Source organism: Tenrec ecaudatus, chromosome 7, assembly GCF_050624435.1.
Source record: "Tenrec ecaudatus isolate mTenEca1 chromosome 7, mTenEca1.hap1, whole genome shotgun sequence".
Taxonomy (NCBI): Eukaryota; Metazoa; Chordata; class Mammalia; order Afrosoricida; family Tenrecidae; genus Tenrec; species Tenrec ecaudatus.
In genome coordinates this window covers 67,282,584-67,295,749 of record NC_134536.1, presented here as the reverse complement: position 1 = coordinate 67,295,749, position 13,166 = coordinate 67,282,584, and the positions used below count along the sequence as shown (strand labels likewise).

Genomic DNA, 13,166 nt, shown 5'->3' with positions numbered 1-13,166 from the left:
GCTGAAACAAAATGTATTTGGACTGTTGACTAGAACCCTGATGCTCTGCTCTGTAAACCTGGACCCAATTCACAAAACGTACAGAAGAATTACTCTGGAGGTGGCTATCACCTAAAACGAAACAACAACAACAACAAAACACAACTCACTAGCCCCATTTTTAAATGTTCAGTAAACTCCAAACTAATGAAAGGCAACACTAGGCCTTAGCTATTCTCCAAACATCTCCTACTTTCAATTTCACAGTGAGATTGCTACATTAATTTAGATAGTTCATTTATATTCCTTGAATCTTTCAAAGCCATTTTACATTCATTATCTCATATAACCTCATGGGATATCATCGTATAATTTGTTGTTGAATTAAATTTATCAGGGAAAAGATAATCTCATGGTAAACATAGTGAAATTTGTGGTCAGATATATTTCATTAAACATCAACCTCACTCCTATTGAGCTGTGTGACCCTGAGCATTCAGATAAATAAGATAAGCAGCTGAAAATAGTCCATAGCTATCCGATAGGTCCCTGTCCTCCTGAAGCTAGAAGACAGCGAAAAGCAAAAAACAAAAAACCTCATTTACAACCGAAGTATAAGTCACAAAATGCTTTGGAATCCATGTAAATAAAGTTCTAAAAACATAGTGCAATGCTGTCTGTGATAGGATTCTATCTATCCACCTCCATGGAAATCCAATCAACACAACTACACTAGTGATGAAGGAGTTGAAGAATTCTACCAACAACTTCAGTTGGACATTGGACAAACATGCAATCAGATGCACTCTTAGGGGCTGGGGAGTGGAGCGCAAAAGTTGGAAGCAAAGAGGAAGGAGCAGTCGTTGGAAAATATGGCCTTGGTGACAGAAATGAAGCCGGGCATCGCATGACCGAATTTTGCAAGATCAATGACTTCTTCAAAGCAAATATCTTTTTGTCAGCAACACAAATGATGATTATACACATGTTAGAATTCTAGGAAATGTCCTTGTATCTATAATTCTATTTATTAGTTTCCCTTCACCTGTGTTTAATCTCCTCTTTAAGATAAAAACTACAATTTAAATGTTAGGGGTTATAGGTTTGATTTTTACAAGTTCTACTCAGCCCTTTTCAAAATCTGCTCCATGATGTTTCGTGCTAATTTGTTTCTTTCATGTGTTCTCAAGTATTCCATTTACTTCTTTTTCTCTCCCCAATTGACTGCACCACACTCAATAAGGCGCCCTGGTGGTCAAACAGCTAACTACACCACGGTTAACCAAAGGCTGGCAATCTGCAGCTCCGCAGCAGCTTCAGGAGAAGGGTCTGATGATGTGCTTCAGGCTCAGATGACAGCTTGGAAGACCCTCGGGGGCAGTTCAACGCTGTCCTGGGAGGTCACTAGGCACTGAAACACTGGCTCGATGTACCCAACAACATTCATCACATGAAGCCTTCATTTGAAAAAGTGTACAAGGCATTTAGTTCACATCAAGGATCTGACCATTCCACTTGTCGGTGTTCTTGCTAACTCCGTTTCTGAGGCTGGGGAATTTCTTTGTCTGCTCTATGGTTTTTGAACATGAACTGCAGATGTCCCTCGACACCTAGGAGGGGAGTTTTGAGGCCTGGGTGGAAGCTGCACAGAGAGGATTTTTCTTCGCTTTTGTTTGCCTTGTGAGATGTAACCAGCCTAATAGCAATTTACATGAAATCCTTAGCAAGAGATTTTTGAACCTTACAGGTACAATCAATTCTACCTGCACCCATGTGAAACTCAGCTTTTCCCAAGTTTTATTTCCAACTAGTGCCAGGCTACAGACAAGGGGGCTTCCTCTTCCTGTGCACATCCCACTCCTACCCCCTTGGCCATTACCTTACAGGGAGGGGCTTAGTCATTAAACTCTCCTCCTGGGAAGTCTATAGCTACACCCCCACCCCGCCCCCAAACTTCCAAAATGCAGCAGCAGTGTCCAAGGTCAAGCTCAGATCTAGGATTTGTGCTTTCATTCTGTCTTTAGCTGCCAGTTTCCCTCGTTTATGCCAACTTGATTTATGTACACCGATGCTTTATACCCTTTCATAGCGTTTCAGTTGTTTCATTTGAAAGGCTAATCCGAGCATATAATCTGCAAACACTCTCAGGAACAAGCAATGTTCATAAATGGTCAAACACTAACTTACAACGGTGCTAGTTTCAGTGACAAGCTGCTAGCCCCCCAAAATTAGTCAGCAGGCGACCCACTCAAAGCTAAGTGCATCTCAGTTTTACATAATGCAAGCATTTCAAAGAAAAACATCATTCCTTAAAGAACAATACATACTTTTTAAAACTAGCTGGCAGTTTGTAGATGATCAGCAATGAGAACCAAAGGGGGAAAATGGAAAGAACCAGAGAATGAGAAAATGGAACCTTTCGGGCCGATGGTACCTGTAGACACAAAATATCGGTCCAGTAAAATGTCACAATCTTTAAATGCTCCCTCGACAATAAAACATATCCTGATGTGAAACCTTTATTTCCCAAAGGAACTACTTATGGTTTCAGCCTGAAAAGGTCCTGCAGGTGGCCAGTGGCATTTATTAATCTCTCAAAGACAAAACGCCGTTTTTTTTAGCACAGCTGCACAATCAGGTGACCATGAAGATGAGGTACATTTGTTGAAATCATGAAGCACAGTGACCACTCAGGAGCCCTGGAGGTACTGGGTTAGGTGTTGTGCTGCGAGCCACAGGTTGGCAGTTCAAATCTACCAGCTCCTCCTATGTAAAGATGTACAGTCGTGGAAATGGCTGTTATGCACCAGAATCGACTCCGTGGCAGTAGGTTTGGTTTACCAGACACTGAAACAACAGCTTACAGTTGGTCTTTACCTGTCACCACGCTCCGAAGCATCAACTATCACCATCAGCACGCACCGGGAGCTATTTGTTCATTCATGACAAAAATGTGGCTGGACTGTGAAAATCCAGAATAAAAATCTGAAAAATTGTTAAAACTACAAACCTGCTTGAATGGAGGGTCGTGACCTTCCTTTGTTCTTCTGAAACCCTTGCTCCCCACGCTTTGGTCAAGGAATGATTCCAGAGAAAAGGTATTTCAGGCGAACAGTGGGACTCGGTCCTTTTGGAATTCACAGGTAAGAACATTGTTGATTTAAGTGGAAAACAGGAAAATTACATTCTTAAAAGAAGATGGCTCCACCATTTCATGTTTACCTACTTTTCTCAGGTCCTTTTGTCTGTAAGCAGCGGGAAGCTCTAAAGCCAATCAAAGTCAGTTCCTGAATTCTCCCACATGAAAGCTACAGTGGCTTTTTATAAACCTGCCTCATGGAGGGGTATGATTTGTTGGCTGAGCAAAGATTCGTTTCAGTCACTGTATGCATCTATGCATTACTTGCATTGAAAGTCAGTAGCCATCTTCAGAGTAACCATTTTCAAAGAAGCATGTTTTGGATGTTGTCTGGCAATAAAAAATAAAGAGCTTTTGTACTTTGCACAACACTGAAGGCTCTACAGGTAAGGAAAGCATGCAAACAAATGCAGGCTCTGGTGCTGAAAGGGCTGGGTGGCTGGCAGCTGAAAGGGCTGGGTGGCTGGCAGCTGAAAGGGCTGGGTGGCTGGCAGTTGGATTCTTGGGCCGGAAGCACCCCTCCATCTCACTCTGTCGTGCCACAAAGGTCACAACATTGGCTTAGAAGTTTCCCTGACCAGAGGCTGACAGTTTCAGACCTGAGTCTTTAAATGGCATTAGAAAAGTCAAGGGACCTTAAGCCTCAGTCTTCTGGGGATAAGAATCATTTGATGACTGAATAAAATTTCCACCTTTGTAGCTCAGGCCTGGCTCATGAAAATGCGAAATACACGACATCTGCTTCTATTCCACGTACACCCAGAGTTCTTCCAATGACAGATAAACTGAGCGTGACTTCTTTGAAAGTATGACTGGCTAATAGGGGACGGATGTGAAGTTCTAAATCCCATCTCTCTTGGCATACAACCCCTTTCCAGAACAAGTTCCTACAATGGTAATATTAAAACTAATAATAAGTAGTGATTGTGTACTTGTACTTCATATTTTACTTCAAAATTCCCTTTCTCCTTCTCCGTACTTAACTGTCTTCAGATGTTGCCGATCCTTTGTTTCTGCATTCCAACCCCGCCAACAACTCCCTCTTTCCCACGGGCCCCCCCGCCCCTCTCGGCCTGGCTTTGCACACACTGATGACCATGCTCAGTTTGGGGCAATAGTTTGCTTCAAGCCTCTTGAGCGTCCATCTGCCTCTTGTCATTTCACCCCAGAGGAGGCCCAGCCCGACAGACATGACAACGGAAAGTCAGTACTGTCTCAGCACGAGAGACAGGGCTCATCCCCATCCACCTTCCATCGGCCGGGGCGGCTGAGGAACAATTTACGTGTCCGACAAATACTAAGCTTCCTTTCATGTATGTGCCATCAAGTAGTGTCGAATAATTTCTTAGGCAGGAGAAAACCAATTTTCTTCAATGACATGAAAGCATTTAAATGAAGACATGGTGAGAGTCGGAAACCTCGTCAATCTAAAATGGTCTAACTTTTAGCAGAAAAGGAAAAAGCAGAGAAACAGGCTGGTGAATCTGGGTGATTCTGAGCGTAAGCTGATAGTAGCTTACAGAAATCAATAGATCATCCGGGCCAACTGGCACAATATACTTCAGAAAGATAATGCTCGGCATCCTAGTTTGGTAAGTAGAGGCTGGGGTCTTGAAAGTTTTTGAGCAGCCCTCGAAGGCACTGCGGGTCTCTTCTTATCTGGAGTCAAGGCTAGTAAAGAAAACTCAAGAAGCGATTAGTCCCCAGGAGTGAGTGCCCACACAAACCACAGCCTCCCTGGCTAGGCTGGGGCCACCGCTGGATGATGTCCAGCAAGCAACTGCCAACTCTCTAACCAGGGACACACAGGAGGTCTTGGATGGAGTGGGAGAAAAACAGAACAAAGCTCTTCATAAAAAGATTCATAAAGACTCATTGACTGGAGTGATAGAGACTTGAGGGACCCCTGAGTCTATCACCTGAAGATACCCTTTTCAAATAGAGTTGTACCCACTCCTGTAGGTCACCTCTTAGTCAGATAAGAGATTGGCTCTCAGGGAAACGAGGCATCCTGGAGGGGAAGTGTGCTGACACCTAGCAGGGACAGTAACCAATGCCATGGCACAGGTTAGTTATAAACTGCTGAAAAGGGAGCTTCAGTGGCTTTGTAAACTTGCACCTATCACACAATAACAGTTGAGAGAGGCCGGCCACGTGTCACCATCACCCTCCTATCCCCCAGGGCCCTTCTCAAATGCTGTGCAGACGCATTTGTAGGATGGCTACACTGAAGGGTCTCCACCTGTCGGTTTGTGGTACCGCGGTGACCTGCATCCTTCTCTGGTGATGGGAGCTATTCCACCAGGATTCCAGACACCAGCAGGGTCACACGTGGTAGACAGGCCAGTGGAACTTTCAGATTCGGAAGAGAGGTTGACAATCTGCTTCTAAAACTGGTTGTTGGTAAGTGCCGCCGGGTCTATTCTGACTCATGGCAAAGGAAACACTTCCCGGCGCGGCGCCATCTCCCAATTGCTATGTTGATCCAGCTCAAGGAGGGCCGGCCTCCTTTCTGGTGGTTCTCTGCTTGACCAGACACGATGTCCTTCTTCAGGAACTAGCCTCTCCTGAGAACGTGTCCAAAGCATACGCAATGAAGCCTCGCCATGTTTGCTTTTGTGAGACGTGCTTGTACATCTCAGCCGAGGTAAATCTTACAGATCACAACGGAACACTGGCTGACGTGCTTGCTCTGGATGCGACATCAGGAGGGATCAATCCATCGTGTTGGGTGAAGCAGACGGCCGACAAGGGCACGGGAGACCCTCGGTGACACAGACGGACATACAGCTGCACGGATGGATTCACACACGCCGACAATCTAGAGGGCGGGATGGTACAGCACCCAGCGACAGGGGCTGTGCCTGCTGTCTGGGACGTCAGTCACCATGAGTTGGAGTCAATTCTGAAGATATTCATACTAATAACAAGGATTTTACCTTGCTGAGAGTTCTTTTCACTCAAGGAAGAGTTGCTTACATTTAAAAAGCTCAGCTACAACTTAAAATCTAATCAGAATCCTGCCAGTTTCTCTTTTGCTGCTGATTATTCTGTAAAGAATGGAATAATGAATGTATCTGATTCTGCCAGGGAGAGAAACAAGGAAAAATGTGAGCAAGCAAAAGAACCAAGGGTGAGCCGACACTGCCCGGGTCCCTGGTCGTCAGGCGGTGAGCACCCTCAGGGCAGGGCAACCTGCTGTTTTCACCTTCTCAGCTCACAGTGCCTGGCACTGACGGGAGGCTGGGGTCGGGTGGGAGGATGAGGCACCCTTACCCGCTGCCTTCATAACTGATACAAATCATACGCAATTTTACACTGTAGGCTGACTTTTAGATATGAGAGGCCTTCAACAAGTTCATGGAACAATGTAATTGTAAGATCATGGCTTTAATTTTCAAAGAAGTTAGAAATAGGATTTAATTTTCAAAGAAGTTAGAGGGCAATCCTTATTTTTCCAATAAAATATGTAGAATTATGTTACTAAAATGAGTCCACATAAAAACATATATAATGAAGACCTTCATTATACTTTCCAAGAAAAAGTCCCCCTGAAATCTTCAAGTAAAAAATATTAAGTTCCCACAGTTGAGAAAAGTCATTTCTGAAGGCAAATACTTAACTGTACTGTGGGAAATATGTGAAAACAGATTGCGAATTTAGTGTAATTACATGAAGCATGTATGTGTGTATGTGTATTTTTCCAAAATAGGATATTTATAGCAAACTCAAGAATATATTCCATATACATAAAAAGGGGGATTTACAAAAATTCATGGAAAAGTTCCATCATCTTTTAATTCCATTTTCTACCAAGTTTCTGAAGCCCTCTCTTATGTTTATGTGTGTGTGCTGACTTAGAAAAGTATACCGATTTCAAGAAAGACAAGTGTTAACTAAAATATTCAGATACAAAATTATAGTTTGGAAAGGTTCAGGGTGGCTAATTTCAACTAATCTGTAGACATGAACCACATTAAGACTCAGTCAGGACCCAGCTGCTTTTTCACAGCAGAACTAATAACATGTCATGCTAAGCTGGCTTTCCTCACAGTACTCTGGTGCCTCTTCACTTTGGAGTTTTAAAGAAAGAACGGGTGGGGGTGGGGGGGAACCCAGCAATCACTTGCTCATACAGCATTTAGGGCTGAAGAAACACGGTATATAACTACTAATCATTCTCAGTGTTTAATGAAGGGCAAAGTTTTAATTTAAAAAGTTAGGAGGCAAGAGGAGGGTAACAATTCAAAGTGCTTTTAAGCCGATGAAGAGTTTAAGATGGAGGATGGCTATGGGGGGTGGGGTGGGGGGGGGGTGGGACCGCCAGGGCACAGCAGCCCCTGGAGAGACAAACAGCCATCCGAGACAGCTCGCTGAGCGGGCAAGGCCTAGCTCGGGGCCCAGGCAGAGAAGGCACACTAGGCCCCTGCCTGCATGCAGCTTACAAATCCTCACACCAAGTGCTTTGGGGTATTGAAAGAGAAAGAAATGGAACTTAAAATGGGTGGGGGTGGGGGAGAAGCAGGACACAGTTTAGAGAGAAGGACCCCAGGCCCACGCCTGCCGCCCTCGGCATGAGAGGAACTCCAGGCCATGCCTGTTTCAGCCGGAGCAGCACTTAGCGCTGCAGGGTTTTCTCGGCAACCATCTCCAAACTCTGTCCAGTGTCCCTCTCTTCTGTGGCATCAGTGGACTGGATCTGAGCCACTGAACCTCTGGCTGGTAACTAAAAGTGCCAAGCAACTATGACACGCAGGGACTTACAAAGGAAAGTGTGGGCCCAAAGCCTGAAGAAGTGAGGGAGTTTTGAGGCAGAAATCCGTCTTCCTCTGAAGCAAGACGACAGCAGCATACTGCTGTCCTCCGGTAACCAGTGGAGCGCAGGATGCATTTTGGTGAGAGTCTCGTCGGCTACTTTGAACAGTGACAAATCAGTCAAACTGGGAAGGCACAGATGGCATGCCTAATGCCATTTCCATGGGGGGGGGGGGAGGAGACGCGTGGGAACTGCCTGGTGAGCAGAGACCAACCGCTGGCTTCAAGGTCATCACTGTGGAAAGGAGGATGCCGTCCACACTGTGTAGCTAGTGTTCATTTTATTCTTAAATAAAACTCCGCCAATCTACGGGGCAGAGACGTGCTCTGGACATGTTATCAGCAGAGACCAGCCATGGAGAAGGACCATGCTTGGGAAAGTAGAGGGGCAGCAAAAAAGGCGAGCGCCCCCCACAAGAAGGGTTGACGCAGTAGGTGATGCCTGTCCGTGGACAGAGGGTCACTAGAGTGAGAGGCGACTCGACGGGCCCCTGGCCAGGGTCAGCTGAGCAATCACGCGCATCATGAAACGAGGAGGGGGATGGTCGGCAAGGCAGACATACACATTCAAAATTCAGTGACCACTGAAGCCGGCTTCATGGAGACCCGACTCTCGCGATTCCAAGAGCTTCCCCAGCCTTCACTTCTTTTGTTCTCCCGAGGTGCTGCTTTTTCCTACAGTATCTTACCATCGGCCACTGGTTTGTGCCTTGTCGAATCAAACTGTGCAGGTTTGCTTGGGAGGCAGAGATCACAGAAATGTTAAGCAAGAGGCCACTTGGATGAATTACTTAGTTCTCAAGATAGCCGCTTTAGTGGTCCCTTGAAAGTACAGGGTTCGTTTCTATGAAAATGCTGAGAGCTCTTCTTGCCTTCATGAATATATATATATATATATATATATATATATATATATATATATATATATATATGATAGCAGAAAGACTCTAGGTCATCAACAGTGAAATTTCTAGTAATATAAAATTAAGAGGCTTCAAAACATGGAGTTTAATTTTCTAGTTACTAGTCAGTGGTATACGGTTATGAATTGGAGAGTTAACCACAAGCAGCAGTTTGAAACCACCAGCTGCTCCGCGGGAGAAAGAAGAGGCTTCCTGTTTCCATAAAGAGTTAGAGTTGAAACCCACAGGGGCAGTTCTACTTGGACCTAGTGCAGTGGTTCTCAACCTTCCTAATGCTGCGACCCTTTAACACAGGTCCTCATGTTGTGGTGACCCCTAACCATAAAATTATTTTGTTGCTACTTCATAACTATCATTTTGTTACTGTTATGAATTGGATGACCCCTGTGAAAGGATTGTTCTACCCACAAAAGGGGTCGCAACCCACAGGTTGAGAACCACTGACCTAGAGAGTCATTAAGAGTCTGAATCGACTCCATGGCACTGAGAGATATTCAGGTCTCGCTCATCTAACATTTACGTGAACCAGCTGATTTACGATTGAAGTTACATGCTCATGGTTCTTCCAGCTTAGTTTAAAAATGGTAACAATAAAGGAGGAGAGAGCAAGAAAAAGACCCTTGAGGAAGTTTCCTTGAGTTTTATTGGGACTGTAAATTCTACTCTCATTCAAAGCATCAAGACTTATTAGTAAAGCGGACATAACCATTGCAGCTCAGGCTATGAGTAGTTGAATGAGTTTTTCTTCTCTTGATTTGGGGGAAGTTAAGCAAAATTCAAACCCTTTCTTCTCTTTAGATCTTTCTTCTATTCTGCCCCCCCTCCACCCCGGCCCCCATCTCCCTTACTCCCTCCTCTCTCTTTTTGTCCCTATCAGAAAGCAAATCCAGCCTTCTTAACTGCGTCTGCACTTGACATTACAGTAAAAGTTGCTGGCTTCCGTCTGATATCGGTGTGCATGATAACGTGCAGATGTTACACCTAAGAATATCAGGATATGACCCTTGCTCAGCGAAATTTAAACTAACAAATACAGCTCTCAATCAGATTCAGATGTGTCTATTGATATATGCCTGTAATATAGATTAGATACCAATAACTAGATAAATGATCTACAGAATTCAATGTATTCTTTGAAAATCTTTGTCAACAATCGTAAATACATTTACTTTACATAGGCCAGACATGGTGTAATTCAGTAATTACACCGTGTGCCAGTTCTGAATCAGTGTGCCAGCTGAGCTCTCAAAGTTTCTGGAATGCCCATTTTCAATGGTGAATGGTGCCAGCTTCGGTGCTGGAGAACGGTGATGGAACTATTTAAAACAGAAGATGCTTCCGATCGATTTGACACAGCTGCAGGAAGAGAACAAGGTCGACATGAATCATCTCCAGAATTTGTAACTGGCTGGTTCGAGGCTTCCCTCCATGACACACAACACGTCAGGAAGCTGACTCAGCTGTCACTGCGTGCGTGCTCAGTACTGAGGCACCACTGTGCACATGCTGTTGATCTGGTGAAATCTCACTGCCCCAAGACCCCCAGTCCGATGTCAGTTTGCATCATGTCATCAAGATAGAGGGAAAAGCTTTACAGACCAAAAGGCAAGCTCCACTGTAATACTCAGAATGTTTCTACACTTGTGCAAAAAACCAACCTCAATCTACAGAGTCAGTAGTTCACTTTGTTCCTTTTTGCTTCACTTTGTGGACTAAAGCCAACCCACTAAAGCCAAGCCATAAGTTGATTCCGACCTCTGACTATACTACAGGGTAGAGGAGAACCGCTCCCGCGGGATTCTGAGATTGTTCATCTTTATGGGAGAGCAGCTAGCCCCATCTGTCTCCCATCGAGCTGCCAACCTTAAAGCTAGTAGCTCAATGTTTAACCCACTGAGCCACTGGGATCCTCACTTAAGGAATAGTATGGGGGCTGGGGGGGGGGGCCCAGAAAAATAAGATGATGTTGTAGAGTGGAAGAAGGTCATTGGGGAACCAAACAGAATAGTGGTCCTCAACCTTCTTAATGCCGTGACCCTTTAATACAGTTCCTCATGTTGTGGTGACCTCCAACCATAAAATTATTTTCGTTGCTACTTCATCACTGTAATTTTGCTGCTGTTATGAATCGGGAGACCCCTGTGAAAGGCTCGTTCGATCTCCACAGGGGTCACAGCCCACAGTTGAGAAGTGCAGAAATAGAAGATGAAAATAAGTGCTTGGGGATGGAGCGCCTGTGTCAGAAAGAACCTACCAGTGATGCCATTTGACTCCTGCTGGAGGTCACAGTACCAGAGCCGGTTTACTGGGTCACAGCCCTCCCTGATAGACAGTAAGACATAGCGGCCATCGTCGGATAACTGTGGAGAAAGTAAGAGCAGGGAAGGCCAGGTCAGAGTTTCTTCTTTGCGAAAAGTCAGTTTTAATATTAAGTGAAAATTAGAAGCTAGCCTCAAATGCTGTTTCTTTAAAAAAAAAACAAAGCACGATCTGATGTGTTATCATAAAGAAGATGAACATCAATCTTAATTTCTTTAATTAGTTTAAACTCAGAGTTTGTTCTAATGCAGTACAGTGAAATCAAAGTAGACAACACCATGAGACATAACTGAACATCTAATGCTTTCCATGTGATTTTTTACAAATTTGACTCTATCCGTTAACTGTAAACACGTGCAGTCTGTTGCTGTGACGATCTCTGACTTAGAGGTCTCTTCATTGGCTACATATTGTCCACGTGCACCTGAGGAGTAAGACTTCGTAAAACAGACCTGGATGCAGGTACGCTCGCTGCGGTATGCAGGTACATTCACACCAATCACTTGACCGAGTCTTTACGGAATGGGCCTCACATGCACATCCTGGGTCATCTCCACCACACGCGGCTGACCAGGCGGGGGCAGTGCTGTGCACTATCACACAGCAGAAGCTCAGATACCAAAACGAATCCTTAATGATAAAAAGCTCATGCAACCGCGTTTATGTTTAATGTCAGGGTTTGCTGTTTTGTCAAAATCTATATAAATGGCATCAAACTCTTTATCTACACACACATACATCTGCTTTTGTAACCAATTTTTTCACTCATTCACGTTTTAAAAAGAAATGTATGTCGATATATGTAAATGTACTTCATTTGTTTAACAATATAATATTCCAGTTGAGCAATATAACATAATTAATTAACCCATGTTTCCTACCGATAAGCATTTAGATTGTCTTCATTTTCCCCCCTATTTTAAACATCCTAGCAAACATTCTTACTACATGAACCACAGGAAACTTTCAATGACAGCTATCACAAGTATATCTAATAAATTGACCTCAGTGTGTCTGGTTGGACTGAATAGTTGGATCTATTTTTATTTAACTAAGGCAGGAATTCCCACGAATGTTGCTGCCGGGATGGGAGCAATTGTTCCCCCACTATAATTCTGTTTGGTTCCTCCACTATAATACTCTTCAAGTAGTCCTGGCAGTGGAGTGGTGACACGTTGGGCTGGTAACCTCAAGTCCAATAGTTCAAATCCATTAGCTGCTCCTCAGGAGAAAGAGGAGGCGTTCTCCTCTCAAACAGTGATGGTTTTGGAAACCCACAAGGACAGTAATATCGATTTGGTACCAGTGAGTTTGGTGTTAGTCTTATAATTCTTCTCATCAGAATCTAGGGATGTCCTACATGCGGTCGGGAAAAAAATTGCTTAAGTCACCATTTCTCCATAAATACATAATAGAGCTACCTCCATTAAGTTAATCAATCACAGCACATATTTAAGCGCAGTCTCACAAGGCAAGTTGAAAGATGAATTTTGGAAGTCACTGGGGAGTAAAGACAAATAGGGTGCTGTGAAGGGGAGACAGAGACTGTTAGAGTCACAACAGAGTGGCACTTCTAAAAGCAAGACAAGAGGAAAATAGGAAAGCAGGAGAGGTCGTTGTTGGGTGGGATCAGGTGGGTCTGAATCACAGTGACCCTATCACTGCACGGTCCTGTGCCATCAGTGTTTCGGCCCATCAGTGCAGCCACTGGCTCGATCCACTTGTCTAAGGTCTTCCCCTTTTTCAGCGCCTCAATACTTTCTCAAGCATGAGTTCCTTCTCCAGGGCCTGGTCTCTCCTGCCATGTCCAAAGTCCGTGAGATGAAGTCTCACCATCCTCGCCTCTACGGGGCATTCTGGCTCTACTTCTTCCAGGACAGAGCTGTTTGCTCTGTTGGCCGTTCACAGCACTTTACATCTGCTTCACCAGCACCACAAGCCGAATGCATCCATTCTTTTTGGTTTTACTTATTCAATGTCCAACTTTCACG

At 44.4% G+C, this 13,166-nt stretch overlaps 1 protein-coding gene across 1 annotated transcript in view; it reads right to left on the bottom strand.

Annotated features, from left to right (window-relative positions):
* Positions 1 to 13,166, bottom strand: part of PREP (prolyl endopeptidase) — a 114,104-nt gene that overhangs the window by 49,695 nt on the left and 51,243 nt on the right. The window contains exon 7 of the mRNA XM_075554720.1: positions 11,111 to 11,216. Within this exon, the coding sequence (XP_075410835.1) occupies positions 11,111 to 11,216 (106 nt within the window). The remainder of the gene's footprint in view (positions 1 to 11,110; positions 11,217 to 13,166) is intronic.